This window comes from Bombina bombina, chromosome 4 (assembly GCF_027579735.1).
Source record: "Bombina bombina isolate aBomBom1 chromosome 4, aBomBom1.pri, whole genome shotgun sequence".
NCBI classification, from domain to species: Eukaryota; Metazoa; Chordata; class Amphibia; order Anura; family Bombinatoridae; genus Bombina; species Bombina bombina.
Genome location: NC_069502.1, coordinates 433,863,137 through 433,890,388, shown reverse-complemented (window position 1 = coordinate 433,890,388; position 27,252 = coordinate 433,863,137). Strand labels below are relative to the sequence as shown.

General features: G+C 38.9%; 1 protein-coding gene across 1 annotated transcript in view; it reads left to right on the top strand.

Moving 5' to 3' along the window:
- Nucleotides 1-4,136: 4,136 nt before the first annotated feature.
- LOC128655417 (receptor-transporting protein 3-like) overlaps nucleotides 4,137-27,252 on the top strand; it is a 47,400-nt gene continuing 24,284 nt past the window's right edge. Inside the window, exons 1-2 of the mRNA XM_053709049.1 lie at nucleotides 4,137-4,332; nucleotides 18,529-18,712. Of these exons, the coding sequence (XP_053565024.1) occupies nucleotides 18,534-18,712 (179 nt within the window). The 5' untranslated portion in view covers nucleotides 4,137-4,332; nucleotides 18,529-18,533. The remainder of the gene's footprint in view (nucleotides 4,333-18,528; nucleotides 18,713-27,252) is intronic.

Here is a 27,252-nt window from a genome sequence, read left to right as displayed (position 1 = left end):
AGTCTACACTGCTAACCATAATTTTAAGTAGAAATATTTTTTGAGTCACTTTTTTGTGTCCTTGCTTGCTTGCCCGTTCTGGGATTAGCACTCAGATTGGATGCTTAAAGTATTGCTGTTTTTGTTTTGGTGTATTACGAATATGAAAATGGTTTGCTAATGAATAAAGTTATAAAATGCCCCTAAAAAAAAGTGTTTACAACATTTCATGACTAAATATACATGCCAGTTTATCAAGAAGAGAACAAATATTATGAATTAATGAAGGAGAATCTTTTTATCATCCAACAATTTAAAGAGGTTTAAGACTAAAGAATACTTAAAGGGAGAGTATACATTACAATTGTTATTGTTTAAAAAGATAGATAATGCCTTTACTACCCATTCACCAGCTTTGCACAACCAACATTGTTACTACCTCTAAATGTCTGCCTGTTTCAAAGGCTCTATTGATAGCCTCTTAATCACATGCTTTTGTATTTGCTTTTCACAACAGGAGACTGCTAGTTCATGTGGGCCATATAGATAACTATCACCTAGATTACAAGTTTTGCGTTGAAGCTTGTAACGCTGAAAATATGGCATTTTCAGCATTAAAACAGCACCGCAGCTATTATAAGCCTTGTTGGTATAGCTGTACTGCACATCTTTTAGCCTGTAACGCATCGTCAGTCCTGCACACGTAAAAATTAAGTTTTTTCATGGGATTCCCATAGCGCCGTTATTACGAGTTTTGCGGTACGGCTAAAAAGTGAGCGTTACACTCTGAAACGACAAGATCCATAATGTCAAATAAAGTCAGTAGTTATTAGTTTTACGCTGCAAAGCTGCATAAAACTCATAACTAAAGTGTTACAAAGTACACTAACACCCATTAACTACCTATTAACCCCTAAACCAAGGCCCTCCTGCATCGCAAACACTATATTAAATTTATTAACCCCTAATCTGCCGCTCCCGACATCGTCGCCACTAAAAAAAATGTATTAACCCCTATTCCGCCGCTCCCCGACATTGTATAAACGTATTAACCCCTAAACCGCCACCCCCCCCCGCATCGCAAACACTATTTAAATATTATTAACCCCTAATCTGCCACCCACACCACCGCTATAATAAACCTGTTAACCCCTAAACCACAAGCCCCCCACAACAAAATATACTAAAATAAACTATTAACCCCTAAACCGAAAGCCCCCACAACAAAATAAACTCATTTAAACTAGTAACCCCTAAACCTAACAACCTCCTAACTTTATATTAAAATTACAATTTCCCTATCTTAAATTAAATTAAAACTTATGTCAAATCAATATCAAATTAAAAATAATAATTTTAAACTAACAATTAAACTATTATAATTATTAAACTAAAATTAAACTAACTACCAATTAAATAAAACTAAACTACCAATAAAAATCCTAACACTACTCTAAAAATTACAAAAAGGATCTAATTACAAAAAATAAAAACTAACTAAATTACAAAAAAAACAAACACTAAATTGCGAAAAATAACAAACAAATTATCAAAAATAAAAAAGAATTACACCTAATCTAATAGCCCTATCAAAATAAAAAAGCCCCCCCCCCAAAAAAAAAATAAAAAAACTAGCCTACAATAAACTACTAATTACTACTAAAGGGCCTTTTGTGGGGCATTGCCCCAAAGATATCAGCTCTTTTACCTGTAAAAAAAATACAAACACCCCCCAACAGTAAAACCCACCACCCAACCAACCTCCCCCAAATAAAAAAACTACCTAAAATAACCTAAACTAACCATTGCCCTGAAAAGGGCATTTGTATAGGCATTGCCCTTAAAAGGGCATTGAGCTCTTTTACATTGCCCAAACCCTAATCTAAAAAAAAACTCACCCAAAAAACCTTTAAAAAAAAATTAACACTAACCCCTGACGATCCACTTACAGTTGTTGAAGTCCCGCTTGAAGGATCTTCATCCAGCAGGCAAAGTCATCATCCATGCGGCAAGAAGTCTTCATCCAGGTAGCCTCTTCTATCTTCATCCAGCCGGCGAAGTCCTCATCCAGGCGGCAAGAATTCTTCATCCAGGCAGCCTCTTCGATCTTCATCCAGCCGGCGCAGAGCGGTTCCATCCTGAAGACATCCGGCAGGGAGCATCCTCTTCATACGGTCGCCGCCGTACACTGAATCTTCAATGCAAGGGATGCGATTCAAGATGGCGTCCCTTGCATTCCTATTGGCTGAAAAATTTGAATCAGCCAATAGGAATTAGGGATGCTAAAATCCTATTGGCTGTTTAAATCAGCCAATAGGATTTAAGCAGCTCTCATTCTATTGGCTAATTCTAATTAGCCAATAGAATGAGAGCTGCTTAAATCCTATTGGCTGATTTGAACAGCCAATAGGATTTTAGCAGCCCTAATTCCTATTGGCTGATTTTACAAAAGGCTGTTAAAGGGATACTGAACCCAAAGTTTTTCTTTCACGATTCAGATAGAGCATGCAATTTTTAGCAACTTTCTAATTTACTTCTATTATCAATTTTTCTTTATTTTCTTGCTATCTTTATTTGAAAAAGAAGGCATCTAAGCTAAGGGGCCAGCACATTTATGGTTCAGCACCATGGAAAGCACTTGTTTATTAGTGCTGTCCAATCAGCAAGTACAACCCAGGTTGTTCAGCAAAAATGGGCCGGCATCTAAACTTACATTCTTGCTTTTCAAATAAACATTCCAAGAGAATGAAGAAAATTTGATAATAGAAGTAAATTAGAAAGTTGCTTAAAATTGCATGCTCTATCTAAATCACGTAAGAAAAAATTTGGGTTCAGTGTCCCTTTAATAACTATTTACTAACTAGTCTACCTAGTTTAAATTAATACAAACGTACCTGTGAGTAAAAGTGAAACCTAAGCTAGCTACAATATAACAATTATTTATATTGTAGCTAGCTTAGGTTTAATTTCACAGGTATGTATTTAGTTTTAAATAGGTATTATTTAGTTAATAATTGTAAATTTAATTTAGATCTAATTTAATTATGTTAAAGTTAAGGGAGTTAGGGTTAGGTTTAGGGTAAGGTTTAGGGTTAGGTTTAGGGGTTGATATAGTTTAATTTACCTTGTTGCGATGTGGGGGGGGCTGGCGGTTTAGGGGTTAATAGGTTTATTTAGAGCTATATTTTTATTATGTTAAAGTTAGAGGGTGTTAGGGTTAGGGTTACGTTAGAGTTAGGGTTACGTTAGGGTTAGGTTTAGGGTTTAATATAGTTTAATTTAGCTTGTTGCGATTTTTGGAGCTGGCGGTTTAGGCGTTAATAAATGTAGTATAGTGGCGGCGATATTGGGAGCAGCTGATAAGGGCTTAATAACTGTAGGTAGGCATCAGCGATGTTGGGGGCAGCAGATTAGGGGTGTTTAGACATATGGTTTATGTTAGGGTGTTAGGTTTAAACTGTATTTTTATTTCCCCATAGACATCAATGGGGCTGCGTTACGGAACTTTTATTTCCGCGATTGCAGGTGTTTTTTTTTGCAGGCTCTCCCCATTGATGTCTATGGGGAAATCGTGCACGAGCACATCTCAGCAGCGCTCTGATTGTGTGCGGTATGGCGCTCAACGCAACCATATTGCATGCAAAAGGCATATGTTTGAAAACTTGTAATGGCAGCGCTATAGGAAATTAAATAACGTAACTTTTATTGCGTTTGTTAATTTCTCTATAGCGTTCAAAACTCGTAATCTAGGTGATTGTGTTCATGCCCGAGAAGATATTTAAAATTTAGCACAACACAATACTGCAAGTCAATAGATAATACATACAAATTCATGTGATCAGGGGGCTCTGAGAAGATGATTAGATACAAGGTAATCACAAAGGTAAAAATTATATTAATATAACTGTGTAGGGTATGCAAAACTGGAATGGTTAATAAATGGATTATCTATCTTTTAAAATAAAAAAAATTCTATTCTAGACTGTTCCTTTAACCTGTGGGTTAACATTATGATATATTATTAGCACGTTTGTGGGTTAATTTACATAGAGAAACAAGCTGGTTTAGATAGCAGTATTCTAACATCATATGTTCACATATCTTAAATGAGCATTTATAAGTGAGGCATTAAGAGTTAGGCAAAATAATGATACAAGAATTAAACTCAATACTTACCACACTGCTGTTTGTTAAGCTAACGAACTGCCTATTATCTGCTAAGGAATGCTCACTACAGCAAGTTAACACTACTCTCTCTCTTCTGCTTTCAGGTACTTAATTGTGTCCTGCATCATCTCCTGCCAAATCCCCTGCTTTCTGTGGCAATTGCACTCTGTCTAACTCTCTCTTTTGGTATGTGTCTGTAGTGTGTGAAATAAGTTATGTATTTACTGCGATGATATCTTTATTGTCTTTTAACTATGTGATGTTCAAACCAATACTTGTGATAAATCCTACATTTATAAATTCACTAATGGTATAACCTCATACTCCTCCAAATTCTATTGTTTATTTTAACTTTTCTCACCCTGAATCAAACTTTCCCAACTGACTATCTTTGATCATGTCATTAACTAATTTAGTGGATTCAGCTGAATGTGCTGTCCTATTAATCTAACACTTCTATGGGATAGCATTGCTGGGGTGTAGCAGTGCTGGTTTAGATAGCTGTATTGGAACATCATATGTTCACATATCTTAAGTGAGAATATATAAGGGAGGCATTAAGAATTAGGCAATTGCTGCTGTAATGTGTTTCACTGGTTCCCTCGTTTGTAAAAAATGCTCAATATCTTCCTGTTCCTTTTTGCTTCCTTTTGTCTCTATAACAAACTACTCTATTTAATCACTCCTTCCCACTCACCACCTTCACTATTCATTAGCCCATCACTCTTACTCTCACCTAACTTTTGTACTCATGAACTTCACAAATGTCTAAGAAATGTATCCATCCCCCTGCACTTCATTCCAAAAACAGTCTCATTACTGCAAATCTGCATCTCATGTCAGTCTCCCTCTTGCTCATACAAACTGCTGGTGACATCTCCCCTAATCCTGCTCCCCCACAACTTCCCTAGCCTTGCCCATCCATATGTGCCTTTCCATAGACTTAGAAGACAAAAACTCTGGTAACCTTACTCAAATACTGACTTCAACCTCCCTGTTAACAATCCCACTGCCTCCTCTGCTAATAAACTTCTGCAACTAACTTTTTCTTTTGGTCTGTCACAATAGACTGACTCTCCCACAAAGATGATCACTCCCTTGATCTCAATCTTCACCAACTCCCCTTTTCCTTTTTCTGACCATCATCTCCTCACTTGCAAAATCACATCCCTCCCTACAACTCTCCCTCCTTCTACCTCTCACACCAAACTTCACAGAAGCATTGACTTTAGATCAGCTCTCCCAAACCCCTCCTCTCTTTCATATCCTCCTTTTCCTGCCCTGACCAATCTATCTGCTGCTATAATTCCACCCTCACATTGGTCCTTCACAATTTGGCCCCTCCTACCATAACTCGAAAATCACACACTCATCCTCTGCCCCGGCATACTCCTCTGGCACGGTACCTATGCCGTACTGCTGAGCAACACTGGAGAAAATCTAGCAGTTCAGCTGACTTTCTTCACTACAAGTTCATCTTGAACTCCTACTATTCTGCCCTTAACCTTTATAAGCAAAATAACTACTCTATTCTTTTTTTAAACCCAAAACGTCTGTTCTCCACTTTCAATACTCTTTTCCGCCCACCTCCTAATACAACTTGGCCTAGTATTGCATAACTAGATGAAAAAAACATATGTGATGTATAGCACTCACAATTAGTGGAGCACTCCTTTGGTGCTAGAGAAGCAGGCTGGGATTAAACAGTCACCCAGCAGTCTGGCCTCCGGTGTTGGAACAGCAATTTCTAGGTGAAATGGAAGCACAAAAATGCCAATATGGCCTAGTACTGTATGAATTAACAAAAAGTGATAATAGATAAGGTTGCACTCATATGTAGTAAAGCACCCCTCTTGGTGCAGATGTAGCAGGCTGGGATTAAAACAGTCACCCAGCGGACTGACCTCCGGTGAATCAGGAAGCTTCAGGATACTTTCAAAGTTTCAGATCGTAAATCCCAAAATGTGGTACATCGATTTAGATGTCAATTAAATAAGAGTATGGCAGTAAGTGGTAAGTAAAAACGTACTTTGATAAAAATATAAAAACATGCAACACGTTTCTCAACCAAAGAATGGTTGTTTCATCAGGCTTAATATAAAAATTATAGCAAACACTTGCTATATATACCATACTAAGTATCACAAATAATGAGCAACACCTGGTGTGGGTGTTCACCAATTATACGTGTCATGGTAACCAGAGTACACACTTAATGTGTGGCAAAATTTATTGACTACAGGGTCTGACCAATCGATGACACTACCACTAGTATATTTCATCACTACACCGCTCACTAGTAAATAAGCACACTTCTCTCCACTCAGAGATTTATATCCACACCTATATGCGTTATTACTATTATTATTACCCTTGATAATATATTCTCTACAAGACAGTGTGTTTAATCTTTGGAGAACGCACTTTCGATTTGACATGTATTATGCACACTATAACATATTTATTCACACATTCACCTTATTATTCTTATTATGCGATTTAAGATTATTCCCATTATGATTATTTTCACTATGGATCTATTTTGGGCATAATCGTTATATTACATATTAGCCACTATTTGCTTTCACACTATACCACCGCCACTACATAACAGATTTACACTCCCATTTGAGTTTACAGTTCCCCATATGATATATGTATGTACACCTTTGGATTTATTCTGATTGGTTGGAGTCACTTCACACCCTCCAATCTCAGGGTGATACATAATACGTCACTCAGATAGGCGTACACTATAGATAATGCTTGTGACATTTGTTGTCATACTGTCAGGGTGCCAGGAATCAGACTGAGACGAGAAGTGCAAAAATAATCACACCTTTATTAATAACAAAAAAATAATAAAAAGTCCACAAGTCAAATAACAAGCCAGGAGTCAAAACCAGAGCTTGTAGTTAGACGAGTCGAGTCAGGAGCCAAAGCGAATAGTCAGACGAGCCGGAATCAGGAACAAGGAAAACAGCAGAGTCAGGAACAAGCCAGGGATCAGGAACCAGCAAGGACGTCAGACAGCCAGGTAATATACAGGAACTCTCACAAACAGGTCTGAGACAACGCAAAGACAAAGCATACTGAACAGAGGCCCTTTAAATAATAAATAATTCTGAGACTGCATCCTGTCTCACACAGATGATGCACACCAGTCTGGCCATAAAAGGAAGTGAAGGAAATGAGCAGCATCCCCACAATGCACCATAGTCAGTCGAGAGGTGAGTAAAATGGCTGCCAGCAGCACATGGCAAACAAAACAGGGAAAAAACCCTGACAGTACCCTCCCCTCAATGACCCCTCCCCCGTGGGAAGACAAAAGGCTTATTGGGGAAACGGGCATGGTAGGCACGGAGGAGGGCGGGAGCATGAACATCAGAGGAGGGAACCCAAGAACGCTCCTCCAGACCATAGCCCCTCCAGTGAACCAAATACTGTACACGGCCCCTGGACATATGAGAGTCAATAATGCTGCTGACCTCAAACTCCTCATGATTGTCAACAAAGATAGGACGGGGACGAGGCAACACATTGGTAAACCGATTACAAACCAATGGTTTCAAGAGGGAGACATGAAAAACATTGGAGATGCGCATAGCAGGAGGAAGGTCAAGAGCGTAGGCCACAGGATTGACCCATCGAAGTATTCGAAAAGGACCAACATAACGGGGAGCCAGTTTCTTGGAAGGCACATGAAGGTTCAAGTTGCGGAAGGACAGCTAAACTCTCTCACCAACCTGGTAGGAAGGTGCAGGCAGACGCCTACAATCAGCCTGGAACTTTTGGCACTGCATAGAACGATGAAGGCAATCCTGAATCTGCACCCACGTGGAACGGAGTTGCCGGAGATGCTCCTCCAAAGCCGGAATACCCTGAGACATGAATGAATAGGGCAACAAGGATGGTTAAAACCCATAATTTGCCATGAACGGGGATCACTTGGAGGAAGCATTAATAGCACTATTACGAGCAAACTCTGCCCAAGGTAACAGTTCAGATCAATTATTGTGGTGATCTGAGACATAGCAACGGAGGAACTGTTCCAGAGCTTGATTAGACTGTTCCGCAGCCCCATTGGATTGAGGGTGATATGCCGAGGAGAAGGAAAGCTGGATCCCCATTTGAGCACAAAAGAAACACCAAAATCTGGAGACAAACTGGCTACCCTGGTCCTACACTATCTCCTTGGGTAACCCATGTAAATAGAAGACCTTCCGGGAAAAAATTGAAGCAAGCTCCTGAGCGGTAGGCAACTTCATCAAGGGAATGCAATGGGACATTTTAGAAAAACGGTCAACCACCATAAGGATAACAGTATTGCCATTGGAAACAGGGAGCTCGACAATGAAGTCCATGGAAAGATGTCTCCAAGGACGCTTACCATTAGCAATAGGTTGAAAAAGACCCACAGGAAGACATCGAGGAGTCTTATTCTGTGCGCAAACTGAGCAGGAGGCAACATGCGCAGCAACATCAGAACGAAGACCTGGCCACCAGAATTGTTGACTGACAGACCAAATCATTTGGTTCTTGCCTGGGTAACCTGCGGCTTTAGGATAGTGGTAAGTGTGCAAAAGTTTAGTTTGAAGATTCTCAGGAACAAAACACTTACCACTAGGTTTCTCAGGAGGTGCATTGGTTTGTGCAGCCAGGATCTCCTCCCCCAAGGGAGAAGTCAAATTAGTACGTATGGTAGCTAAAATATGGTCAGGAGGTATAACAGGAGTAGGTACATTTTCCTCCTTGGACAGAGGCTAAAATTGCCGAGAGAGGGCATCAGCCCTAACATTCTTACTACCAGGCAGGTAGGAGATCACATAATTAAACCAAGACAAAAATAGCGCCCATCTGGCCTGTCGGGGCGAAAAACGTTTTGCTTCAGATAGATAAGTTAAATTCTTGTGGTCAGTATGAATGAGCACTGGCACGCTAGTACCCTCGAAAATATGCCTCCATTCCTTGAGTGCCAAAATTATGGCAGGTAATTCCCTGTTGCCAATTTCATAATTGCACTCCGCTGGAGACAATTTCTTAGAGAAAAAACCACACGGATGCAAGGAACTGTCAGGCATAGGACGTTAAAACAAGAGTTCACCTATTCCAGTCTCAGACACATCGACCTCAAGAATGAAAGGCAGGACAGGGTTAGGATGAGTCAGAACTGGAGCGGCAGCAAAGGCAGTCTTAAGACTATCAAAGGCCTTAATGGCAGTAGGTGACCAATGGAGTGGATCATTCTCTTTACGGGTCATGTCTGTGATAGGTTTGACCAAGGAAGAAAAGTTTTTAATAAACTTTTATAGTAATTTGCAAACCCCAAAAAACGTTGAATAGACCGAAGACCAACTGGGCAAGGCCACTGCAGATCTGCAGATAACTTGTCAGGATCCATGGAGAACCCTGCAACAGAGATAACATAACCTAGGAAGGTTACTTGAGTCTGATGGAACTCATATTTCTTGAGTTTACAAAACAGGCCGTTCTCACGTAGTCTCTGAAGAACCCGTTTAACATCAGAACGATAAGCCTCAAGTGTGGGTGAGTGTATGAGGATGTCGTCTAAGTACACCACAACACACTGTTGCAACATATCTCATAGGACATCATTAATAAATTCCTGGAAAACAGCAGGAGCATTACATAGGCCAAAGGGCATTACAAGATACTCATAATGCCCGTTCCTGGTGTTAAGCGCTGTTTTCCATTCATGGGCCTCCTTGATCCTAACGAGATTGTACGCGCCTCTCAAATCAAGTTTAATAAAGACTGTAGCTCCCTTGAGATGGTCAAAGAGTTCTGTAATGAGCGGAATAGGGTAAGCTTTCTTAATGGTAAGACGATTAAGATCCCTATAATCGATGCATGGTCTTAACTCGCCACCCTTTTTCTTCACAAAGAAGAAGCCAGCCCCTGCAGGAGAGCAGGATTTGCGGATGATCCCCCACGACAGAGCATCGGCAACATACTCCTCCATAGCACAATTCTCTGCAACAGACAGAGGGTAAACCTGGCCCCGAGGACGAATGGCTCCGGGTTGCAGGTCTATAGCACAATCGTAAGACCAGCAAGGAGGCAACGTACCGGCAGGCACCTTGTCAAAAACATCTAGGAACTCTCGGTACTCCTCAGGCAATTGAGATACCGAAGAAGTGCACAAGACTTTAACTGGTTTCCAAAGACAAGTGTAAATACATTGCAGGGACCAAGACAAAATTTCAGACCTGCGCTAGTCGAGACTGGGATTGTGCTTTTGGAGCCAGGGATAACCCAGAACAGCTGGAAAATGTGGAGAGTTTATCCCCTGGAACTGGAGGGTTTCAAAATGGAGAGCCCCAACAGCCATGGACAACAGAGCAGTTTCGTGAGTAACGAGTGCGGGCTGAAGGGGCCTGCCATCAATGGCCTCAATAGCAAGCGGAATGGACCGAGGCAAAATATGAATGGAGTGCTTTGATACAAAAGCACTGTCAATGTAAGAGCCTACAGCACCAGAGTCAACAAGAGCCTGGGTGACTGTGGAGGAGTCCACCCAGGAAAGGACAACCGTGACCAAAGGTTTCTCCTTAATCGGTTCCGGGGATGAAGATAAACCACCCAAGGTCTGCCCCCGACAGGACCTTAGGTTTGAGCGTTTCCCGGCCGTGTAGGACAAGACTTCAAAAGGGGGCCCTGTAACCCACAATAGAGGCAGAGCCCCTCCCTCCTCCTAAAGGCCCTCTCCACCACAGAGAGACACATGAATCCCAACTGCATCGGCTCAGCAGTACCTGGTGACTCGGGAAAAGGAGGCATGGGAGGAGAGGGAGGCATGGGTGGGAACAAACAAGTAGGAGACAACGGAACAGGAGGCTTCCGCAAGCGCTCCTTGAAAGAGGGCCTCTCTCTGAGTCTGATGTCAATTAGGATAAAAAAAGACACCAATGCCTCGAGATCCTCCGGTAAATCTCTGGCAGCAACTTTGTCTTTAATCGCATCAGAGAACCCATGAAAGAAGACGGCAACAAGGGCTTCATTGTTCCAACCAACCTCTGTGGCAAGCGTACGGAACTCAATAGCATACTGAGCAACAGATCTTGTACCTTGCTGAATGGACATGAGTCGTTTAGCAGCAGAGGAGGAGCGAGCCGGAACATCAAATACCCTTCTTCAAAAGGAGGCCACAAATTCATGGTAATTTGAAATCACAGGTTTATAAGTCTCCCACAAGGGATTAGCCTAGGCAAGAGCTGTGTCAGAGAGTAACGAGATGAGAAATCCCACCTTAGCTCTGTCAGAGGGAAACGCCTGAGGTAACATCTCAAAGTAAATGCCCACCTGGTTCAAAAACCCTCCGCACTGAATAGGATCACCTCCATATCGCTGAAGTAGAGGTGCAGAACCGGACATGTTCCTGGTAGGACTAGGTGCAGCAGTGGAAACAGGAGCAGCCATAACTTGTGGGACACTTTGGTACAAATGTGCAGTGCGAGTCAGCAGGGTTTGCAGGGCTAGTGCAAATTGATCCAAGCTGTGATACTGTTCATCCATCCTGGAAATGATGGCAGGTAAAGGTGGATTATTAGCATCATCAAGATTCATGGCCTTTGCATAATGTCAGGGTGTCAGGAATCAGACTGAGACGAGAAGTGCAAAAATAATCACACCTTTATTAATAACAAAAAAATAATAAAAGTCCACAAGTGAAATAACAAGCCAGGAGTCAAAACCAGAGCTGGTAGTCAGACGAGCCGAGTCAGGAGCCAAAGCAAATAGTCAGACGAGCCAAGGAAAACAGCAGAGTCAAGAACAAGCCAGGGATCAGGAACCAGGAAGGACGTTAGACAGCCAGGTAATACACAGGAACTCTCACAAACAGGTCTGAGACAACGCAAAGGCAAAGCAAACTGAACAGAGGCCCTTTAAATAATATGACATCACAATTCTGAAACTGCATCCTGTCTCACAAAGATGATGCACACCAGTCTGGCCATAAACGGAAGTGTAGGAAATGAGCAGCATCCCCCACAATGCACCATAGTCAGCAAGAGAGGTGAGTAAAATGGCTGTCAGCAGCACTTGGCAAACAAAACAGGGAAAAAACCCTGACACATACCCTATCACAACACAGATCTTTTCTCTCTCACAAGGTCCCGCTCCTTTCCAGCTCCGTAACACTTTAGTTACACACGCTGTATCAAACAAGTTATCTAATATCGAGCTATGAGTCCTCGATTTTCCACAGCAAATTTTGACCAGTTGCTGCAGACTAAAAGTAAGTAGTACATCTTATGAATCATGTATATAAAATCGGACACCTAGCGCCATGAATAAACAACTTCGCACTTTAAGATTCTGTTTCTCTTTATATATATATATGTTTTGACACTACAAATGTATAGTGCCAATATAAAGAATACTTCTTACTTAGATCTACTATCTAGTTTGATTGGATATCACTTTGAACTATTTCATAGAGGGCATGTGTGGCGTCTCTTGATAGTGCTTTTTGATAGTGCTTTTTTTTAGCGTGTTTTGATAGCAATATGTGTTGATATAGAACCTCTTTTGTGTATACCGACAAATGTATTTTGAGTGTTTATCTATTTTGATAATCTGTCACAATGATTAGCCATGTTTATGTTTATGTCATTAACTGGTCAGACCCTGTAGCCAATGAATTTTGCCACACATGAAGTGTTTACTCTGGTTACCATGACACATATAATTGGTGAACACCCACACCAGGTATTGCTCATTATTTGTAATACTTAGTATGGTATATACCTGTATAGCAAGTGTTTGTTATACTTTTTATATTAAGCCTGATGAAACAACCATTCTTTGGTTGAGAAACGTGTTGCATGTTTTTATATTTGTATTAAAGTAAGTTTTTACTTACCACTTGCTGCCATGACTGTTTTAATCCCAGCCTTTAACATCTGCACCCAGAGGGGTGCTTTACTACATGTGAGTGCAACCTTATCTATTATCACTGTTTGTTAAGTCATACAGTACTAGGACATATTGGCATTTTCGTGCTTCCATTTCACCTAGAAATTGCTGTTCCAACACCGGAGGCCAGTCTGCTGGGGGACTGTTTGATCCCAGCCTGCTTTTCTAGCACCAAAGGGGTGCTCCACTAAATGTGAGTGCTATACATCACATATGCTTTTTCATCTAGTTATGCAATACTAGGCCATGTAGCGCTTCTGTTTTTCTGTGTTATCCACAGATTGCTGAATTTGGATCAAGACCTTGATCTATCCAAAGATAGCTGCCTGGACCAGCCATCACTAATTGTTCCTGAGGATTTTTTATTTAATACCCTATCTGATCATATGGTACTTTGGTATATTTGTTTGTTGAGACACTGTATCACAATTTTTTACATTGTCTATAACCAGACAGATAGTATTTTTGCTTATCAAACATTGTAAGTTACTCTGTGATATTTATCACCTGTTTGGATATTGCAATCATCATAACCGACGTAGCCATAAATTTAGCTCTTTTGCCCCTGTTACTGAGGAAGAAGCTTTTGCCCTTATACTGTCCTCTCACCTTACTACCTGTCCCCTCGACCCCCTCCCCTCACAGCTACTCCCCTCCCTCTCTTCTGCCCTTATCCTTATACTCACACACATTTTAACCTTTCCCTCAGCAACAGTATATTTTCCTCATCTGTAAAACATGCAATGGTTACATCTATCCTCAAAAAACTTTTGTTCCAACCTCCCCATCCAACTACCGCCCTATTTCTCTACTGCGTCTTGTCTCAAAGCTTCTTGAAAAGCTAGTTAATGCATGTCTATCCCATTTCCTTACATTAATCTCCCTCCTTGACCCACTGCAATCTGGATTCACCCCATCACTCCACAGAAAGAGCAATCGTTAAGGTTAACAATGACCTACTTACAGTAAAATTGAAAGGCCACTTCTCTCTGCTTATCCTCTTTGATCTGTCTCTGCTTAGCCTTTGATACTGTTGACCACCCTTTTTTGCTCCAACCCCTCCAATCCTTTGGCATTTGTGACACATCCCATTGTGGTTCTTTTCCTACCTGTCTAACTGTACCTTTAGTGAAGCCTTCTCTGGTGCATCCTCTGCCCCATTACCACTTTATGTTGGGGTACTACAAGACTATGTCCTCGGTCCCCTTCTCTTTTCAATCTACACGTTGTCATTAGGTTCCATAATAAAGTGCCATGGGTTTCAATATCATGTGTAAGCCAATGACACCCAAATCTACCTCTCTGAACCAGACCTATCACCTTCCTTGCTAACCCATGTCACTAACTGTCTTTATCATATGTCATCCTGGATGTCCTCTCACTACCTTAAGCTAAATCTCTCCAAAACTGAGCTCCTTATTTTATCCACTTATTTAAAAATCTCCATCCCCCATTCTTTTATAACTGTCAATAACTCCATCATTACCCCTACCCCACATGCCCTATATCTTGGGGTCACACTTAACTCAGATATTTCTTTTACTCCTCACATTCAGTCCTTGGCCAAATCCTGCCACTTCCCCCTAAAAACATCTCTAAAATAAGAAATTTCCTTACTCAAGACACAACTAAGATTTTAATGCACTCTCTCCTCCTTTCCCACCTCAACTACTGCAGCTCTATCCTCTCTGGTCTCACTAGCTGCTTTCTAGCTCCTTTACAATCCATAATGAATGCCTCTGCTGCACCTCTCTGCCAATCACTTCACTGGCTTCCTCTTGCCTCCAAGATTAAACACAAAATTTAGATTCTAACATACAAGACCCTCAACTGCACTGCTCCCTCCTATATCTCAGACTTTGTCTCCAGATACTCTACCTCCCGTCCCCTTCGCTCTGCTCATAACCTCCTACTCTCCTCCTTCCCTGTTACCTCCTCACATTCCCATCTACAGGATTTCTCCAGACTCCTATCTTGTGATACTCTCTACCTCATTCCACAATATCCTCCCCTAGTTTTGAAAGCTTCAAGGGCTCCCTAATGATGCTACTGTTCAGGGATGCTTACAACCTACACTAAACTTTCCTAACTCCAGTTCCTCTCCTCCTTTGCTATCCCGTTGAAACCCCTTAGTATATTTAGATAAGGCTTTTCAGCACAACAGGCTTAGGTGCTGCACGTCACCCAGGGACCACTGCCTAGGTCCCCAGTTCACAAATCAAAGGAAAAGCAGGCAGGTGACAGCAGATATTAATTCATTTATTAAGGAGGTAAAAAAAGGCAACGTTTCGGGATTAGTCTCCCTTATTCATGCCATACCTGATACAAACTAAGAAGTGACTTATATACATGTATACCACTAGGTGGCGCTCAAGTGTATTTAACACTTTGTTATCCAACACTTTAACTTACTCATAACTTAAACTTACATTTATACATTTCCTATTCTGTATACATAGCAGTATATCCATGATTAGTTAGAAACCCCTTAGTATGTAAGCCTATGAGCCCAGCTGTTTGCAGATCACCTTCATAAGGGCCCTCTACCCATTTGATCCCTATAAATGTTACCTTGAATGCCACGCCTATGTTTATAGCGCTGCAGAATCTGTTTACGATCTACAAACATCTGATAGTAATAATAAGCATAGTGATAAAAAAATAAAATTGCTAAACATAAGTCCATTATTTTATGCAAGAACAGAGATGGACCTCTCTCCTCACATTTGTGGCATACAATCATCAAGTAAAATTTCAGGTTGCAAAAAAGATTTAAAAAGATTAAAACACCTAGGAGGGGAGGAGATAGAGAACATGTATTAAAATCATGGGAAATGCTAAATCCCTATTTAAGCCAGCTACCTTATTTCCTCTGCGAGCACTAGAAATCTGCAGATTTAGCGGCGCAGCTACTCTCTTACCTGTTACCAAGTATGATGCTGTACCGAAGCAGTTACTCATGGCTATGCACCCCTATGAGATCAACGAGAACATTAGGTCCGGAATAGGGTAAAGTTTTGGAGCCGAAAAACTATTATACAGTGTGACAAAGTTGTTAACCTACTGTTACCCTAATGAGTCACTAGTATATTGCCAGTATGTCAAAATAAGAGACTTGGCTACATTCTGGTAGCATGTCTGTTTACCTGAACTCATAATAAAGACCTGATACCAGCACTTGTCCCTCAAACTTTTAGACTGTTTAACTTACCTGTGATATGCAGTCATAAGCTGTTTCTTCAGGACTTAATATTATGTTACCAAATAAGTTTACCTAGTTCTTATCTTACTTTTGATTATATTTACTGTATATCTGTTCCTAGCTTAGCCTGCTCTTCTAGTTTATATTAGCCGGGCTACAAAACCTTAGCTGTACATTTAAATTAGGAGGTGTTCTCTAGATATATATTCAAGCTATTTGGCTTAGTCAGTGACTACATCAACCTTTGTCTTTGTTTATTGATCCCAAACCTTCCCTAGTCCCATATGCTGTTAATGCTACCTGCATTCACACCTATTTCTATTCTCCTTAACTTGCAGCTCACATAAGAGTCACTATTGTGGCTAGACATCATCTTTTACCAATATATATTCCCACTCGAGCTTTGGAGCTTTGATATTTTATAATACTTCAAGCTCATCTTATGTTTTTTTTTTAATATATAAATATAGAACCAGGTGGGTCTCACTGTCAGCGGGCAAAATGATGGTGGACCTGACCTGACCATACACTAGATGTCATGCCACAGATGACTGAAGTCCACATTCCTCTTAAGAGAACTATATTTATCCTTAAGGATGATTTACATAAGGAACAATATCCTAAGGAAATCATGAATAGAATGGGAACTAATACCCTCCCAATGAGACACCTTATATATTCCCCCCATGTTAATCTACCTAATCAGTTTAACAAAAAGCCAATTGTTAATTTTATCCTACCAGTAGCTCTACATTTACACTTAGAGGTTGATCATAGGGGGACTTTTCATCAATGTTACGCTTTGAGGTCCCACACAATGGACACCAGAGACTCACATAAGAAACTCAATACGTATTACATCTAAATATATATCTCATCTACCAAGATATTGCAGTAATTCCCTTTTTTTCAGATGTCCCGCTTGTACTGTCTTTAATGCTAAAGATTTCAGGCTCATTTTCTTATAGTATATGATTTGCTTCAGAGGCATAACTAGAAACCACAGGGCAAGGGATCAAGAATCCAACCTGCAATAAATGATGCCCCCAGCCACCCTGTAATAAATTATTCCCCCAGCCCCCTGCAATAAAATGATGCCCCAGCTATAAATGATGACCCCAGCACCCCAGTGGTCTTATAAAAAAATACAAGTCTGTGACTGTGTGACAAGCAGTTTAGAAATTGAATGGTTAATGATTTAAAAATATATTTGCCTCAGGCCAGATCATTTCTAAACTGCTTGTCACACAGTCACAGACTTTTATTTATTTTTATGACCACTGCTTCCTAGTTCAGCAGATAAAAGGTTTTAGGCTAATATATTTTTAAATCATTAACCAGTTCAATACATGTTTATATATGCACAGTATATATCAGCACTTAAGCACCTCATTACAAAAGGTCTGCACACACAATACATGTTTATATATTCACAGTATATGTCCCAGCCCCCCTGCAATAAATGATGCCCCCAGCCCCCCTGTAATAAATGATGCCCCCAGCCTACCAGCAATAAATTATTCCCCCAGCCCCCTGCAATAAAACTAGACCCTCTGATAGGCAACATTTTTAGGATTTTAAATACCTACTATAATGCATTCAGCTAGGGATCACACAGCATGTGCATTGAGCTGAGCATCTCTCCACTCCAGCCAGAGCCAACACTGCTGTCCCCCCTGAAAAAAATAAATAGATTACATTTTAAAAACAAAACACAACCTGTCTGAAGTTGGAATCCCCTGTGGGAGGGACCTGCTGGGCCCAGTCACAGTTGCGACGGTCACATCATCTGTAGTTCCGCCCCTGACTTGCTTTATATGTGTTAAGCCCAGATAGTTTACATCATAAAATATATATAAGCAAAATGAGGTTCTCCATCCAATATCAAAGAGTGTTCTCCTTCTGATTAAGATTACCTGCTGTAACTGCATACTCTTCATGTCACTGAGAGGTCCAAAAGTGGCCTCATGAGTCATTTAGTAGGTGTAAAGTTCGATTGGCAAACTATGAGTAAATTAAGATTATGATATGCTATATATAACCTTGTAATACATATCTTACTTGATTTATACTATATTTGTTCCATGAAACTATTTTTCTTGTTACTGTTTATTGGCCTTTTTTGTCTATTTGCCTTACAATGAACCTCAATAAAAAATAAATAAATAAAAAAAAACATTTTATTAGCTGTTAAATGTTAAAATATGTAAAACTTTTTAACATTTGACCATTAATTCTAGGAGAAATGTCAAGAGAAGAAAGCATCTGTTGTTGGGCTGATATCTTCCAGAATCTGCAAGACACTGAGCTTAAAGACACCTATAGCAATCAATGGACATTACAGATGGACAATGACCTAGATGACCTAACATCTAACTTGAGGCAACAGGGCTGGAAGATTTATCAGTCTTCCTCAATTGGAAAGTAGGTGGAATGATTTAGAAAATGTATGAAGTGGAGCTAAGAAAACTGACTGTTGGGTTGGGCTTGATGAAATGCAGACCATGATTGTCCAATTTGTTTTCATAAAGGAGATAACACTATCTTTTATTTTTAACTGGAAATGCTGGTAAACATGGTTTATAAATATTTTTGATCGAACAAGCTCCGCCCTTCTTGTTCATTCTTCTTTGGTTCACAAGATTGTGTTCCACACAAACTAGGGATGGCTATATAGCTTAAAAACTTTAAAAACATCCAAATATGTAACCATCAGCTCATTCTATGCACTTGATTATTTCCCATTTATTTTTCATTTAATTTAAAGATAATAATTAAAATATTCACTTGTAACATCTATGAAAGTCAACATTAAAATGTTAATTTAGTTATTTCAGATATTATTTTTACACAACATTCAGTGCTCCTCTTCCAATTAGTTTAAAACAAAGCCTTATGTTGTTTGTAACGTCATACAGGGCATAAATGGTTATCCCATTAGACCAATTCTTTCATGATGGTACAGCATTTTGTCAGGGATGTGATGCTATTAATTAGAGCATGATTACTAGTGGAGCGCTAGCAATATAGGGTATTTCACAACTCTTTGTGTGCAATTGAAATAGCGTGCATACTATGAGGTGAGCGTAAACATGTTCAATTTAGTGTAATTGAATTTAATGCACGTCTGGTTAGTCCAGGTTAACTCTTATGGGAGACAAAAAAGTTGCACAAAAAGCATCAAAACAGTTACACTCATAACACTGTCTGGTAAAAATTATAGAAAAGAGTGCATTAAAAAGTTACAAGGGCTCAATGATATGAGGTCTCAGGTGCATTCAGTGGCTTTAACATAGAGATACACACATAGATATGTCTAAATAAAAATAAATGTATTATATATAATATAATATATATATATATATATATATATATATATATATATATATATATATATATATGTGTGTGTGTGTACATATGAATTTCAGTATTTATTTGTTTTTGTTTTACTGAACATGTACTAACATATTTCACATTCCAATGTTCTTCACTTACAGGATAATAAAAATGTTTTTATTGTAACATATTTCTATAGATTTCTATCTATACCTATACCTGTATAACTATTCCTATATATAGAAAATTTGATGAAAGAAGAGGCACTCACAGGTCTTAATTGTTTCATAGAATTATAAACTTTATTGCTGTTAGTTATTCATCATATGGTTCAGTCAACGTTTCGGTCTTCGCAGGGAACTTTGTCAATAATGTATCTTAAGTGCTGTTGAAGCCCTATGTTCAAACCTGACACGCGCAAAAAGCCTCCGTTTATCAAAGTTAAAGGGACATGCCACCCACATTTTTTCTTTTATGATTTAGAAAGAGAATGCAATTTTAAACATCTTTCTAATTTACTTATATTATCTAATTTGTTTTATTCTCTTGATATTATTTGATGAAAAGCATATCTAGATATGCTCACTAGCTGCTGATTGGTTGCTGCACATAGAAGCATCATGTGATTGGCTCTCCATGTGCATTGCTTTTTCTTCAAATAAGGAAATTTAAAAAATGAAGCAAAATAAATTATGGAGGTAAATTGTAATGTTGTTTAAATTTCTATTCTCTATCTGAATCATGAAAGAAAGATTTTAGGTTTAGTGGCCCTTTAATGCTTGAGCGGGAGCGCTAAATAGTGCTCTACTCGCAATTTAGCCCATAGTATGTTGGTAACCCTTTTTATACCAGTACATATGTTTATAAAAAAAATATTTTAAACAGGAAAAATTAAGTTTATGTATATTAGCTTAATAAATTGATACATGCCACAATATTAATAAATGGTTCCCCCAGTATAGTTTAATACTTCTTCCACGTATATTATAAAAATTTATAAAAATAAGAAAATGAAGGCGAACCAAGCATGCATTTCATTTGATGTATTATTGAGATCACAACAATTAGATTAATATCACAATTAGATTATCAGCAAACTATTATAAGAGCTAATGGTGAAAACTAAAAATACAAACCAAAACATAAGACACAAAGGGAGCTAAAAAAGAAAAAAGACACAAGACCTTGTAAGTATTAGTTTCCTTCTGACCAATCAGGTTGTAGACATTTAAATTGTTCATTAAGGGGTCAAGAGGAAGCCTAACTCTGGTAACTTAGTAAGTTTTGGACTTCGGATATCGCAACATCGCTAACTTCTCCCTATAAACTTTAATGGAGCGTGTAAACCAAAAAACACCTATAACTCACGCGCTAACAACTCGACCACGTTTAACCTAGTGTAACCAACCCTTATTGAATTATGCATACTTTACATTTCAATGCTCTTCATTGAAGAAAATATTCTATTGTTTTAATATACAGTATATATATATGTATATATATTATATTTATATACTGTATATACATATATATATATATATATATATATATATAATTATTATGTTGTAAAATATATATCTTTTCAAATATACAAATAAATACAGGTATAGGTATGAACAAATAAATAAATATATCTATTTAAAAAAATGATTGAACATTTTCCCCTATGTGAAGAACATAGGAATGTAAAATATTTACAGTACATACACAGCAAAACACAATATTAAATATTAATATTGATTAAAAATTATTTTTTATTATTTTGAGGTATTTGAGGTATTTGAGTGGAAAGGGCTCCAATGTGTAAACACTATGGGCTAGATTACAAGTTGAGCCCAAAGTATCGGTTCCACAAAAGTGATTTCTGTGCTTAATTTAGTAATACCAGTATTATTACAAGTTAGGTGCAATGCAAACACGACCTCATGTTCGCATTGCATGGTAGCATTGAGCTCAAGAGAGAGTGATTCCTAGGCTCCAATGGGAGCCGCGTCTGATGCCGTCAGACAAAGCATGAGAACTAAGCAACAAAGGGGGTAAGTTGTGCAGCGATGGGAAGCAAATATAAATATATGTATATACACATATTAACACATAAATATATTAGTATATATTAATATGCATATATATTTACAGGGATAACACATTCCTCATAGACCAAAATGTAAAGGTACCTTTCAGTGCCATTTTTTTCTAGCACCCCACACCGCCACACTTAACTCCATAAAACTGCTTCATGCAGTCTTTAAATTTGTTTTTTAAAGATGCAATTTTTTTTTTTTAAATTATAGACACAAACACTAAAGTTTGGGGCCAATTGGGGTCCTTTTTGAAAATTAACCAGAGAGCTGATCTCTGGTTAATTTTCGAAGCGTTTATTTGCTACCATAAGCTCGCAGTAGCAATAACCATCCACTTGTAATGGCTGGTTATTTATAGCGTGCCCATAAATGGGCGAATTTGCCTGTTTACGGGCACACAATTAATTAGCGCTCCACTTGTAATCTAGCCCTATATGTGTATATGTGTATATGTGTTTATATGTGTATATATGTATATATTTAGCCATGTATGTATATATAGCCCTTTGCAGTCAAGCACCTTGACTTATACCATATACCTTTGAACTCATAACTTTTTTTTATTAATATTTATTTGAATAATTTTTATTAGATAGTGGATATATGAGTGTACATGTATTTTTATTGTATTTATATTGTGATTAGTGCAAATTACATTTTTGTCCTAACCCTTTACAAAAGGAGGCCCATTTATCAAGTTCTGAATGGAGCTTGAGGGCCTGTGTTTTTGGCGAGCCTGCAAGCTTGCCAGAAACAGCAGTTATGAAGCAGTGATCTAAAGACCGCTGCTCAATAACCTGTCTGCTTGCTCTGATGAGTGGACAGAGATCGCCACAATTCAACCCGATCGAGTACGATCGGGTTGATTTACACCTCCCTGAGTCTGCAGGGGGCGGCCTTGCACCAGCAGCTAACAAGAGCTGCTGGTGCAATTCTGAATACGGAGAGCGTATTGCTCTCCGCATTCAGCAAGGTCTGGCGGACCTGATCTCCACTGTTGGATCAGGTCCGCCAGACCTTTGATAAATAGGCCTCCATGTCTTCAGTTGCACTAATCGATGAGCGCAAATGTAGTTTGCACTCGTGCGTTCATGTTTACTTTCAACTTGCAATATGAGTGCAAGCGAGAGTGGGCACGATATTTCTATATTGTGCGCTAATGTTAGCGCACCACTTGTAAGTCTCTATTATGGAATGTCTCCCCAAGAAAAGTCCATAAAAAACAAAAACAATTAAGATGCCTTACTGGAATCCTTTTCTAATATGAAAAAAAACAGCACAATTCTTAAAGGGATAGTAAATAACTTTCTGATTTACTTCTAATATACATTTATTTATAAATTCTGTTGAAAAGCAGGGAAATATGCTTTGGAGTCGGCTCATTTCTGGAGAACTATATGGCAGTCATTTTTCAAGAATGTTATCTATTTGCAAGAACACTAGATTGCAGCAATGTTTCCTGCTATGTACAGTGGGTATTGAAAAGAATCACCCCCCTTTGAAAATAATCACATTTTGTTGCTTTGCAGCCTGAAATAAAGACAGACACAGTTTTTGTTTATCCAGTTGTAATTACTCAGTGCAACTTATATCATCCAAATGAAAGATATAACACCAACATGTCAGGCAAAAATAAAGACAATTCAAAAACAGAATCACTGAGCTAGAAAAAGGATCAACCCCTTGTGTCAGTATTTTGTTGAACCACCTTTTGCTTTAAGAACAGCCTTTAGTCTGTTGGGATATGTTTCTACTAACTTTGCACATCTAGAATGTGCAATATTTGCCCACTCTTCTTTGCAGAACTGCTCCAGTTCCGTTAGGTTTGATAGTGACCGTTTGTGGACTGCAATCTTCAAGTCATGCCACAGTTATTCAATGGGGTTTAAGTCTGGGCCCTGACTAGGCAAAGCAAGGAGATTCATATTTTTCTCCTTCAACCACTGTGTGGTCATTTTTGCTGTGTGATTTGGTTCATTGTTATGTTGGAAGGTAAACCTTCTTCCCATCGACAACTTCATGGCAGAGGGCAGCAGATGTTCCTCAACAATTTGACTGTATTTTGCCCTGGCCATTATTCCTTCTATCCTGACAATTGCTCCAGTGCCTGCTGCAGAGAAACACCTACATAACAGGATATTAACACCTCCATGCGTTACTCTAGGTATGGTGTTATTTGGATGGTGAGTTGTATTGGATTTCAGCCAGACATATTCGGCTAGATTACAAGTTTTGCCGGTAAAAACTTGCGGGGCTAACGCTCCTTTTATTTCCAGCGCTTACTTTAAACAACGCTGGTATTACATGTTTTCTGAATGGCTGCGTTAGCCTCAGAAAAGTGAGCGCTGAGCAAAATTTACCTCCACTTCTACCTGTAATACCAGCTTTGCTTACGGTAGCAGTAAGCTGGCTAAACGTGCTCGTGCACGATTTCCCCATAGGAAACAATGGGGCTGAGACGGCTGAAAAAAAACCTAACACCTGCAAAAAAGCAGCGTTCAGCTCCTAAATCAGCCCCATTGTTTCCTATGGGGAAACACTTTCTAAGTCTACACCTAACACCCTAACATGAACCCTGAGTCTAAACACCCCTAACCTTACACTTATTAACCCCTAATCCGCCGCCCCCGACATCGTCGCCACCTGCATTATATTATTAACCCCTAATCTGCCGACCGGACATCGCCGCCACTATGTTAAATGTATTAACCCCTAAACCGCCGTGCTCCCGCCTCGCAAACACTATAATAAATATTATTAACCCCTAATCTGCCCTCCCTAACATCGCCGCCACCTACCTACAATTATTAACCCCTAATCTGCCGCCCCCAACGCCGCCGCTACTATAATAAAGTTATTAACCCCTAAGTCTAACCCTAACCCTAACACCCCCCTAAGTTAAATATAATTTAAATAAATCTAAATAAAATTACTATAATTAAATAAATTATTCCTATTTAAAAATAAATACTTACCTATAAAATAAACTATGATAGCTACAATATAACTAATAGTTACATTGTAGCTATTTTAGGATTTATATTTATTTTACAGGCAACTTTGTATTTATTTTAACTAGGTACAATAGATATTAAATAGTTAATAACTATTTAATAGCTACCTAGTTAAAATAATTACAAAATTACCTGTAAAATAAATCCTAACCTAAGTTACAAATACACCTAACACTACACTAGCAATAAATTAATTAAATAAATTAACTACAATTATCTAAACTAAAATACAATTAAATAAACTAAACTATATTACAAAAAAAAACAAACACTAAATTACAAAAAATAAAAATATATTACAAGAAGTTTAATCTAATTACACCTAATCTAAGCCCCCTAATAAAATAAAAAAGCCCCCCAAAATAATAAAATTCCCTATCCTAAACAACATTACAAAGTAATCAGCTCTTTTACCAGCCCTTAAAAGGGCTTTTTGCGGGGCATTGCCCCAAAGTAATCAGCTCTTTTACCTGTAAAAAAAGAAATACAATCCCCCCAAACATTACAACCCACTACCCACACACCCCTACTCTAAAACCCACCTGATAGTGTTCACCCAGCCGGGCACCGATGGGCCAGAAGAGGACATCTGGACCGGCAGAAGTCTTTATCCTATCCGGGCAGAAGAGGACATCCAGACCGGCAGAGATCTTCATCCAGGCGGCATCTTCTATCTTCATCCTTCCGGAGCGGAGCCATCTTCTATCCAGCCGATGCGGAGCCATCCTCTTCTTCCGATGTCCTAACAATAAATGAAGGTTCCTTTAAATGACATCATCCAAGATGGCGTCCCTCGAATTACGATTGGCTGATAGGATTCTATCAGTCAATCGGAATTAAGGTAGGAAAAATCAGATTGGTTTATTTTATCAGCCAATCGGATTGAAGTTCAATACGATTGGCTGATTGGATAAGCCAATAGAATGTGAGGTCAATTCTATTGGCTCATCCAATCAGCCAATTGGATTGAACTTCAATCCGATTGGCTGATTAAATCAACCAATCAGATTTTTCCTACCTTAATTCCGATTGGCTGATAGAATCCTATCAGCCAATTGGAATTCGAGGGACGCCATCTTGGATGACGTAATTTAAAGGAACCTTCATTCATCGTTAGAACATCGGAAGAAGAGGATGGCTCAGCGTCAGCTGGATAGAAGATGGCTCCGCTCTGCTCCGGAAGGATGAAGATAGAAGATGCCGCCTGGATGAAGATGTCTGCCGGTCCGGATGTCCTCTTTTGCCCAGATAGGATAAAGACTTCTGCCGGTCCGGATGTCCTCTTCAGGCCCATCGGTGCCCGGCTGGGTGAACACGGCTCAAGGTAGGGTGATCTTCAATGGGGTAGTGTTAGGTTTTTTTAAGGGGGGATCGGGTTGGTTTTAGAGTAGGGGTGTGTGGGTGGTGGGTTGTAATGTTGGGGGGGGTATTGTATTTGTTTTTTTTACAGGTAAAAGAGCTGATTACTTTGGGGCAATGCCCCGCGAAAAAGCCCTTTTAAGGGCTGGTAAAAGAGCTGATTACTTTGTATTTTAGTATAGGATAGGGAATTTTATTATTTTGGGGGGCTTTTTTATTTTATTAGGGGGCTTAGATTGGGTGTAATTAGATTAAACTTCTTGTAATATTTTTTTTTTGTAATTTAGTGGGGGGTTTTTTGTAATATAGTTTAGTTTATTTAATTGTATATTATTTTAGATAATTGTAGTTAATTTATTTAATTAATTTATTGATAGTGTAGTGTTAGGTGTATTTGTAACTTAGGTTAGGATTTATTTTACAGGTAACTTTGTAATTATTTTAACTAGGTAGCTATTAAATAGTTATTAACTATTTAATAGCTATTGTACCTAGTTAAAATAAATACAAAGTTGCCTGTAAAATAAAAATAAATCCTAAAATAGCTACAATGTAACTATTAGTTATATTGTAGCTATATTAGGGTTTATTTTATAGGTAAGTATTTAGTTTTAAATAGGAATAATTTATTTAATTATAGTAATTTTATTTAGATTTATTTAAATTATATTTAACTTAGGGGGGTGTTAGGGTTAGGGTTAGACTTAGGTTTAGGGGTTAATAACTTATAGTATACTATAAGTACTATAGTAGCGGCAACATTGGGGGCGGGAGATTAGGGGTTAATAATTGTAGGTAGGTGGTGGCGACATTGGGGGGGACAGATTAGGGGGTTAATAAAATTCATTATAGTGTTTGCGAGGCGGGAGTGTGGCAGTTTAGGGGTTAAGACATTTATTATAGTAGCGGTGATGTCCGGTCGGCAAATTAGGGGTTAATAAGTGTAGGTAGGTGGCGGCGACATTGGGGGTTAATAAATATAATGTAGGTGTCGGCGATGTTAGGGGCAGCATATTAGGGGTTCATAGGTATAATGTAGGTGGCGGCGATGTCCGGTCAGCAGATTAGGGGTTAAATAATTTTATTATAGCGTTTGCGATGTGGGGGGCCTCGGTTTAGGGGTTAATAGGTAGTTTATGGGTGTTAGTGTACTTTTTAGCACTATAGTTAAGAG